This window comes from Otolemur garnettii, unplaced genomic scaffold, assembly GCF_000181295.1.
Source record: "Otolemur garnettii isolate 467f Iridium unplaced genomic scaffold, OtoGar3 scaffold00106, whole genome shotgun sequence".
NCBI classification, from domain to species: domain Eukaryota; kingdom Metazoa; phylum Chordata; class Mammalia; order Primates; family Galagidae; genus Otolemur; species Otolemur garnettii.
The window spans coordinates 2,033,433-2,043,753 of NW_003852501.1; the positions used below are offsets into that span (position 1 = coordinate 2,033,433).

The 10,321-nt window shown below is 40.4% G+C and overlaps 1 protein-coding gene across 7 annotated transcripts in view; it reads left to right on the top strand.

Moving 5' to 3' along the window:
* The window catches only part of ZMYM5 (zinc finger MYM-type containing 5), a 30,800-nt gene extending 25,710 nt beyond the window's left edge, over positions 1 to 5,090 (top strand). For 6 of the 7 annotated variants that reach the window (XM_023517254.1, XM_023517256.1, XM_003796692.3 and 3 more), the window contains 3 exons: positions 607 to 769; positions 2,580 to 2,792; positions 4,073 to 5,090. In XM_023517254.1, the coding sequence (XP_023373022.1) occupies positions 607 to 769; positions 2,580 to 2,792; positions 4,073 to 4,831 (1,135 nt within the window). In that variant the 3' untranslated portion in view covers positions 4,832 to 5,090. The remainder of the gene's footprint in view (positions 1 to 606; positions 770 to 2,579; positions 2,793 to 4,072) is intronic. The other variant, XR_002775002.1, reaches the window with a different exon arrangement.
* The last annotated feature ends 5,231 nt before the right edge of the window (positions 5,091 to 10,321 follow it).

The following is a 10,321-nucleotide window of genomic DNA, read 5'->3' on the forward strand; positions in this document are numbered from 1 at the left end:
GGGGCATATACCTATAGTCCCAGGTACTTGAGAAACTGAAGTAGAAGGATCACTTGAGCCCAGGAGTTAGAGGCCAGCCTGGGAAACATATGAGACTCTGACTCTTTCTTTTAATTCACCTACTCCTGAGCTGAGCTAGTCCATTTCTTTCTTTCTTTCTTTCTTTTTTTTTTTTTTTTTTTGATAGGAGTCTCAAGCTGTCACCCTGGGTAGGGTAGTGCCATGGTGTCATAGCTCACAGCAACCTCAAACTCCTGGGCTTAAGTGATCCTCTTGCCTCAGCCTCCCAAGTAGCTGGGACTATAGGTGCCCACCACAACGCCCGACTATTTTTTTGGTTGCAGTTGTCATTGTTGTTTCGCAGGCCTGGCTGGGCTGGAACACACTACCCTCAGTGTATGTGCCCTGCCTACTGAGCTACAGGCACCGCCCTATTTAAGAGCTCTTCGCAATGAAGCCATAGATGGATTTTGCTACATCCAAAAATTATAGTTGATTGCTAGGATTAAATCATAAGAAAATGAAAAATGTCAATCATTGTTAATAAATGTGACTTTTATTAAAATGTAGTATTCTTAAATTGTGTGTCTGTCCCTTGTATTTCAGAAATGTATCTGCAAAGGAGGCTACTGTTCCTCTGGTGGAAACAAGCAAATTCTTCCAAGAATTTTGTAGTACATCTTGTTTGTCTCCCTGTGAAGACAACCAGAATCTTAAAAAGGGAGTTTTTAATAAATCAAGATGTATAATCTGTAATAAATTAACAGAGGTCTGGATTTGTATACCTAAGTTATTATTTAGACTAATGGGGTAATTTTAACTTTTAAGTGTTATATGCTCTGCCGTCTACGTAGTTCACATATCCTAGATGTACACCATGAAGTGAAAAGGAAGAATAAAGATATGCTAGAACTAGTTTTTAAATAAATATTCCATGTGTATAAAATACACATCTGTTTCTATGGAATTTGTTGTGCTTATAAACAAAGTGATTGTTTAAGATGGATTTTGTTCTTTTTAGCAATGTTAATTAAAAATGTAGTTTTAGGGGCAGTGCCTCTGGCTCAAGGAGTAGGGCGCCTGCCCCATATACCAGAGGTGGCAGGTTTAAACCCAGCTCCAGCCAAAAACTGCAAAAACAAAAAAATGTTTTAGGAGCGGTGCCTGTGGCTAGTGAGTAGGGCACCGGCCCCATATACCTAGGGTAGCAAGTTCAAATCCAGGCCCGGGCAAACTACAACAAAAAATAGCCGGGCGTTGTGGCGGGCATCTGTAGTCCCAGCTGCTTGGGAGGCTGAGGCAAGAGAATCGCCTAAGCCCAAGAGCTGGAGGTTGCTGTGAGTTGTGATGCAATAGCACTCTACCAAGGGAAACAGAGTGAGACTCTGTCTCTAAAAAAAAAAAAAAATGTAGTTTTAGGACATGAAGGAAGCAATAGATCCTGGTAAAAGAATATATGGAACAAGTGGGAAGAATGTTCACTGTTCGTTAAACATTAGTTAAGTGGTATTGCAATCTTACCAGTTGCTAGAAGAGGAAGAAATATGTATACAGGCAGTCCTATTTCCAAAGTCCTTGGTAACTAAATTTGATGTTGGTTATCTTGGAGCCATGCCAATCAAAGGGCACAGTTTTATCTCATTTACCATAGTAAGAACCATTTTAGTTATAGGTAATACAAGCACTGTCTTGAATATAGATAATATTGATTTGCTTACTCTCTCCCTCAAATATTCTACCCCCTTTATTTATAATACTGCCTAGAAATTGATCATCCATTTCTTTTTTTTTTTTTTCTTTTTTAAGACAGAATCTTGTTCTGTCTTCCCCAGGTGGAGTGCACTCACCATAGCTTGCTGCAATCTCCAAACTCAGGAGAACTGCGTTAGCTTCCTGAGTAGCTGGGACTGGCTCCCACCAGTGACGCTTGGCTCATTTTTCAATTTTTAGTAGAGACAAGTCTCACTCTTGCTCGGGCTGATCCGGAACTCTTGAACTCAAGCAGTCCTCCCACCTTGGCCTCCTAGAGTACTAAGATTACAGGCAGGGAGCCACCATACCATACCTAGCCTGATTCATTTCTTTTCTTTTTTTTTTTTTTTTTTTTGGCCAGGGCTGGGTTTGAACCCACCACCTCTGGCATATGGGGCCGGCACCCTACTCCTTGAGCCACAGGAGCCACCCCTGATTTAATTTCTTTTTAGCAGATCATATCAAAATCACTGGTAGCAAGACTAACAAGGAGAATAGAATAAGACCCTATCTCTAAAAAACCCAGTCTTTTAAACCAGTTTTTCTGTTTTCTTAAGTGTCTTTTGGGAAGTTAATACTGATTTTATTGCTTCTCTATGTGTCTTATTTTTCTTATTTTCTAAATTGAAATAATGATTTTAGAACCAAAAAAAAAAAATGAAAGAATAATGAAACATGCTTTTAATTTTTCTTTTCCCTGAATAAATCTTTCACTGAAATATCTTTAGGGGTTCTTTTGTTTCTGTTACAGACACTAGTTATCTCTTTACCTACTGTACTAATGTGGTTCACTTATTTTAATTATTAAATTCTGGTTTGTCTTTTAGATTCACCATGAAGTCAGCGTAAATAATGTAACACATAAACTGTGCAGTAACCACTGCTTTAATAAGTACAGAATAGCAAATGGCCTAGTAATGAACTGCTGTGAACAGTGTGGGGAGTACTTGCCCAGTAAAAGCACTGGGAACAACATCCTGATGATTGAAGGCCAACAGAAGAGATTTTGCTGCCAAAGTTGTGTTAACAAATACAAACAGGTAATTGTTTGTAATGACTTAAGTGATGAAGAATCAGTACCTTGACCCTGTTAGCTTACATTAACCACATTTATGTTAGAACCTCAGTTAGTTCCATTTTTTTATTCTGTCATTGAGCTGTCTGATCTCAAGTATTGAAATTTATTGATTGTTGTAAGTTTTAAATGTTTATTGTTTGCAGAAGTTACAAGAGTAATTTTTCTTCTGTACCATTTTTTTTTTTTTTTGAGACAGAGCCTCAAGCTGTCCCCCTGGGCAGAGTGTCGTGGCATTACAGCTCACAGCAACCTCCAACTCCTGGGCTCCAGCGAGTCTCCTGCCTCCGCCTCCCAAGTAGCTGGGACCACAGGCGCCCGCCACAACGCCCGCCTATTTTTTGGTTGCAGCCGTCATTGTTGTTTGGCGGGTCCGGGCTGGGGATTCGAACCCGCCACCTTAGGTGTACGTGGCTGGCGCCTTAGCCAGTTGAGCTATAGGCGCCGAGCCCTTCTGTACCATTTTTATATTCCTACGAAGAACTTGATAGTTCCAGTCATTTCAAAATTTGGTGTTGTCTGTTTTGATTTAAGCCATTCTAATCATGGAATGATCTCATTGTGATCTCATAATTTCCATTTCCCTGATAACTAATATTCCCTTTTCATGACTCATATCTACTTATGTTTTGTCTGTTCATGTCTTCTGCCCATTTTTAAAAAATTTTTTAACATTTGTGTTTCAGTTTTTGTGTGGAGATGTATTTTAATTTATCTTAGGTATATGCTGTAGACTGGAATTACTGTATCATATGGTAATAATATTTAAACTTTAGAAACTGCCAAATGGTTTTCCAAAGCAGCTACACTATTTTGCATTCCTACCATCATCTTATAAAGGTTCCAGTCTTTGCCAAAAGTTGTCATTATCTAAACCAGTGGTTCTCAACCTTCCTAAGGCCATGTGTCTTTAATACAGTTCCTGTGGGTCATGAGACCAGTTGTCATTATCTACTTATAGTCATCCTAGTGGGTGTGAAGTGGTGTGTCATTCTCATCTTGATTTGCATGTCTTTGATGGCTAATGAGCATCTTTTCATGTACTTATTGAGGATTTATATATAAATGATTTTTTTTTAATTTTAACAATCCGGGTTGGCGCCTGTGGCTCAAAGGAGTAGGGCACCAGCCCCATATACCAGAGGTGGCGGGTTCAAACCCGGCCCTGACCAAAAACTGCAAAAAGAAAAAAAAAAATTTTAACAATCCTAAAATAAAATTGTAATTTATCCTATTTTTCCCCAGATGATGGAAACACAATCAGAGAAATTATCACCATCAGAAAATAGAAAAAGAAATGCTGTTAGAGAAGAAAATGAAAGACAATTATATGGATGGTCAGGTACACTTTTAGAAAAAATAGAGGGACTACCAGAAAAAAAGGGAAAGACTTCAGAGCTACAGATTTCTACAGAATGTAGTACAGATACATTACTGATCAAAGAGAACATGAGTTTATCACCTTGTTCCATGTCAACCATAGCTGATAAATTTCAAGAGCAACTGGAAGCGAAAAGATCAGAAGACTCTGTTATACCAATTGTGCTTTCTGCAGATCCAGGTACATGGCCCCGAGTTTTGGATACTAAACAGCGTGACACTCTTGTTGAAAACGATCCACCTCAAGTAAGAAATTTTAACTTTCCCAAAGACAATACAGGGAGGAAGTTTTCAGAAACTTATTATACACGCATTCTTCCAAATGGTGAAAAAACCATTAGATCCTGGTTACTTTATTCAACCTCAAAAGATTCTGTGTTTTGTCTACATTGTAAGCTCTTTGGGGAAGGAAAAAATCAACTGAAAAATGAGCATGGGTGCAGAGATTGGCAGCATTTATCACATATTCTTAGTAAACATGAAGAAAGTGAAATGCACATCAATAATAGTGTTAAGTATTCAAAATTAAAATCTGATCTGAAAAAAATTAAAACTGTTAAAGCTGCAGAACACAGATTATGTGAAGATGAGAAAAATGATGGTGTGCTGTTGTTGTACACATAATATACTTGATTTGGTTTGGGGTCTTAAATACCTCAGAAAAAAATATGTACCATAATAGTCAATAACTAATGTGTTAAAAGGCAGAGTAACTTGAAACAGATCATTAGCAATAAGTATAATAGCAAATAAATAGCAAAGCATATTTTTATTCCAAATCTAAAACTAATTGGATTTAATAGTCATTAATGCATATTTTTAATAAAGGCAATTATTAATTTTCCCTGCCTATAAATATAGTATGCCTTCTTTTTTTTTTTTTTTTCCCTGAGACAGAGCCTTAAGCTGTCACCCTGGGTAGAGTGCTGTGGCATCACAGCTCACAGCAACCTCCAACTCCTGGGCTCAAGCGAGTCTCCTGCCTCAGCCTCCCAAGTAGCTGGGACTACAGGCGCCCGCCACAATGCCCGGATATTGGGCTATTTTTTGCTTGCATTTGTCATTGTTTGGCGGCCCGGGCTGGATTTAAACCTGCCACCTCAGGTATATATGATTGGCACCTTAACCACTTGAGCCACAGGCGCTGAGCCAGTACACCTTCTTAAAATTGGCATTTGAAAACTACCATTTGGCTTGGCGCCTATAGCTCAAGCAGCTAAGGCGCCAGCCACATACACCAGAAGCTTGCGGGTTTGAATCCAGCCCGGGCCTGCCAAACAACAATGACAACTACAACCAAAAAATAGCCGGGCATTGTGGTAGGTGCCTGTAATCCCAGCTACTTGGGAGGCTGAAGCAAGAGAATCACTTAAGCCCAAGAGTTGGAGGTTGCTGTGAGCTCTGTGATACAATGGCACTCTACCTAGGGTGACAGCTTGAGGCTCTGTCTCAAAAAAAAAAAAGAAAAAGAAAAGAAAGAGAACTGCCATTTGACAAATTTGGTTAATACTCTGTTCTAGGCTTAGTGCCATGGAGCACAGTGGTTATGGCGCCAGCCACATGCACCGAGGCTGGCAGGTTCAAACCCAGCCCAGGCCAGCTAAACAACAATGATGACAGCAACGAGAAAATAGCCAGGCGTTGTGCCGGGTGCCTGTAGACCTGGCTACTTGGGAGGCTTAAGAGGCAAGAGAATCACTTAAGCCCAAGAGTTTGAGGTTGCTGTGAGCTGTGACACAATGGCCCTCTACCAAGGGCAACATAGTAAGAGTCTATCTTGATAAAAAAAAATACTCTGTTCTAATTACCTTATAAGAGGAAAGAAAACTTTAATTTTTTTTTATCAGTACCAATTTGAGTAAGATATTTTTGCGAACAAGCATTCTCAAAATTATTAAATAATAAAAACATTGAAACAGGATCTGAAACTATAGCTTTTTGCCATTAAAACAAGTATTTATGATTTATTTCTTTTGAACAATACATTTTTCTTTTAATTTGCATAATATAGGATCATTTGTTATATATTTTATTGGTTCTGTTCTTGTAATTTAAATTATAAATGTTTTAGCTTTTATTGTTGTTTGAGAACTATAAGCATAAGAATATATACCTATTTTTAAATTGGTACAAATATGGGAAAATAAAAATATATTGTTAACCCTGAGGTATTGTGGATTATTTTTTTCTCTATGAAAGGAGACTACTAGTTTGAAATTTGAGAAACACTAATGAAAATTAAAGATCTACATTTTTTTTGTTTTGTTTTGAGACAGAGTCTCACTGTCACCCGTGGCAGAGTGCTGTGGTGTCATAGCTCACAGTAGCCTCAAACTCTTGGGCTCAAGCTCTCTTGCTTCAGCCTCCTAAGTAGCTGGGACTACAGGCACCTGCCACAATACTCAGCTATTTTTTTTGGAGGTGGGGTCTCTCTCTGGCTCAGACTGATCTCAAATCTATGAGCTCAGGCAATCCACCTGCCTTGGCCTCCCAGAGTGCTGGAATTACAGGCGTGAGCCACCATACCTGGCTTAAGGATCTAAATTTTTCTTTTTTTTTTTTTGCAGTTTTTGGCCAGGGCTGGGTTTGAACCCACCACCTCTGACATATGGGACTGGCGCCCTACTCCCTTGAGCCACAGGCGTAACCCCAAGGATTTAAATTTTTCTTTGTTGTTATTGCAGGTTTTGGCCGGGGCTAGGTTTGAACCTGAGATCTCTGATATATGGGGCTGGCACCCTACTCCTTGAGCCAAAGGCGCTTCCCAGGATCTAAATTTTTTTAAGATGATCAGTCAGTGTTCCTACCACTACATATTTCATACTTATCCTTTCTTTTTCCCTTTCTTTTCTTTGTCTTCTTATTTTTTGTTCAAGTCAGAGTCTCACTTTGTCACCCTGGGTAGAGCGCTATGGTGTCATAGCTCACAGCAACCTCAAACTTGTGGGCTCAAGTGATCTTATCTCAGCCTCCCAAGTAGCTAAGATTACAGGTATATGTTACCATGTCCTGCTAACTCTTAAAAACATTTTTTGTACAGATGAGGTCTTGGTGTATAGCTGCCTGCCACAACACCCAGCTAGTTTTTCTATTTTTAATAGTGATAAGGTCTCACTCTTGCTCAGGCTGATGTCAAACTCATGAGCCAAACTCATAAGCTCAAGCAATCCACCTGCTTCATCCTCCCAGAGTGATAGGATTACAAGCATGAGCCACCACACCTGACTTTTTTTTTTCCTGAGACAGAGCCTCAAGCTGTCGCCCTAGGTAGAGTACTGTGGCATCACAGCTCACAGCAACCTCCAACTCCTGGCTTAAGCAATTCTCTTGCCTTAGCCTCCCAAGTAGCTGGGACTACAGGTACCCACATTGCCCGGCTATTTTTTGGTTGTAGTTGTCGTTTGGCAGACCCAGGCTAGATTCAAACCCACCAGCTCTGGTGTGTATGGCTGGCGCCTTAGCCACTTGAGCTACAGGCGTCAAGCCTTTTTTTTTCTTTTTTTAAGAGATAGAGTCTTGTGCTATTGCCTAGGCTGGAGTCCCATGGCGTAATCACTGTCGCTTCTAACTCTAGCAATCTTTACACTTCAGCCTCCTGAGTAGCTAAGATTATAAATGTACATCACCATGCCCAACTAACTCTTAAAAACATTTTTTTGTACAGATGAGGTCTCACTTTGTTTCCCCGGCTAGTCTCAAACTCCGGGGCTCAATCCCTCCTGCCTTGGCTTCCCAAAGTGCTGGGATTATAAGCGTGAGCTGGGCGGTACCTGTGGCTCAAATGAGTAGGGCACTGGCCCTATATGCTGGAGGTGGTGGGTTCAAACCCAGCCCCAGCCAAAAGCTGCAAAATAAATAAATAAATAAATAAAAAATAAGCATGAGCCACTGTGTTTGGTCCTCTGATAGCTTTTTTTTTTTTTCTTGAGACAGAGTCTTTCTCTCCCTCTGAGTAAGAATGCTGGGGTGATAGCTCACAGCAACCTTGTCCAGCAAACTCTTAGACTCAAAACATTCCTCTTGCCTCAGGTTCCTAAGTAACTAGAACTATAGATGCCACCACAACACCCAGCTAGGTTTTGTTTTGTTTTGTTTTTTTAGACCAAATCTCACTCTGTTGCCCTGACTAGAGTGCCGTGGCATCATCCTAGTTCACAGCAACCTCAAACTCTTGGGCTCAATTAATCCTCTGCCTCAGCCTCCCAAGTAGCTGGGACTATAGGCACCTGCCATCATACTTGGCTAGTTTTTCTATTTTTAGTAGAGATGGGGGTCTCACTTTTCCTTAGACTAGTCTTGAACTCCTAAACTCAAGCAGTCCACCTGCCTTGGCCTTCCAGAGTGTTAGGATTACAGGCATGAGCCACCATGCCCAGCCTTTTATTTCTGATTTCTGATGCCAGTTTTATCATATATTCTTTTTTTTTTTTTTGCAGTTTTTGGCTGGGGCTAGGTTTGAACCCACCACCTCCGGCATATGGGGCTGGCGCCCTACTCCTTTGAGCCACAGGCACTGCCCCTATCATATATTCTTATATATATACTGAACTTGTTTCAAGTCTCTTTCAGTGAAACAAAATGGCATTTAAGCAATAACTAGAGCAGATGTATTTTTCTTGGGGAACTGATACTAGGAATACTTGAAGACTTTCAGTGATGCCAGTCCATAAAAATATTTTTGGAATACCCATGAAAATCATTCTTTTTACTTTATAACCATTTTGAGTTTTGACAACTAGATCATTTAATTTTTTTCAGACTTAGATCTGAATGTGGTTTTGAGATGTTTCCAAAAATATGCTCTCAGAGGGCTAAGAAGGATACTCTAGACACAGGTTTTGAAGTTTTCTTGCAAATGATCTTATTTGCTCATTATTTCATTAAAGCTTAACAGTCAAGCTAGGTGTAGTGGCTCATGCCTGTAATCCTAGCACTTTGGAAGACCGAGGTGGGTAGACTACTTGAGCAAAGGAGTTTGGGGCCCTTGAGCTCAGGATCTGGACACCAGCCTGAGCAAAAGCACGACTCCATCTCTAAAAATAGTCCAGCATTGTGGCTGGCACCTATAATCCCAGCTACTCAGGAAGCTGAGGCAAGAGGAGCACTTGAACCCAAGAGTTTGAAGTTGCTGTTAGCTATGATGCTATGGTACTCTACCAAGGGTGACAAAGTGAGACTCTTGTCTCAAAAGAAAAAAAAAGCAAGTTCCACCTGGGCATTGTGGTGGGTACCTATAGTCCTAGCTACTTGGCAAAAGGATTGCTCAAGCCTAAGAGTTTGAGGTTGCTGTGGGCTATGACACCTTGACACTCTAACCTAGGCAACAGAGTAGGACTCAGTCTCAAAAAAAAAACGTGGTTCCTTAAGAAAATTTTTGATAAAAACATAGGATTTATTCATTAAGGAAAATTAGATCCTCATCTTAAATTCATTCATTTCTACAACCTATTGCCTGTAAGGCACTGTAAACTCCACACATAGTAATTCATTAAATATAAAACATTCACAGTACAGGTACTAGTTGACCTGTATTCACTGTAAATATCTTTTCAGCTTTTCAGTATGTTTGACTTTCTTTTTTCTTTTTCTTGAGGCAGAGTCTCACTATGTCACCCTTGGTAGAGTACTATGGCGTCATAGCTCACAGCAACCTCCAACTCCTGGGCTTAAGTGATTCTCTTGCCTCAGCCTCCCAAGTAGCTAGGACCACAGGCACCCACCACAATGCCCGGCTATTTTTGGATGCAATTGTCATTGTTGTTCAGCAGGCCCCAGCTGGGCTTGAACCCACCACCCTCAGTGTATATGGCCAGCGCCCTTACTGAGCTACAGGCACTGAGCCATGTTTGACATTTTTCATTTTAGACCATCTGGATGCAATAGCATCCACTTGTAATCTCATATACTTGGGAGGCTGAGAGGAAGGATCCCTCGAGTACAGGAGCTGGAGTCCAGACTAGCCAACATAGGGAGACCCTACCTCTTCCAAAAAAGGAAAAATCAACTATAAGTTTAGAAGAGACAATAAAAATGGAAATGAATATTGCACCGGCCCCATATACCAGAGGTGGTGGGTTCAAACCTGGCCCTGGCCAAAAACTGCAAAAAAAAAAA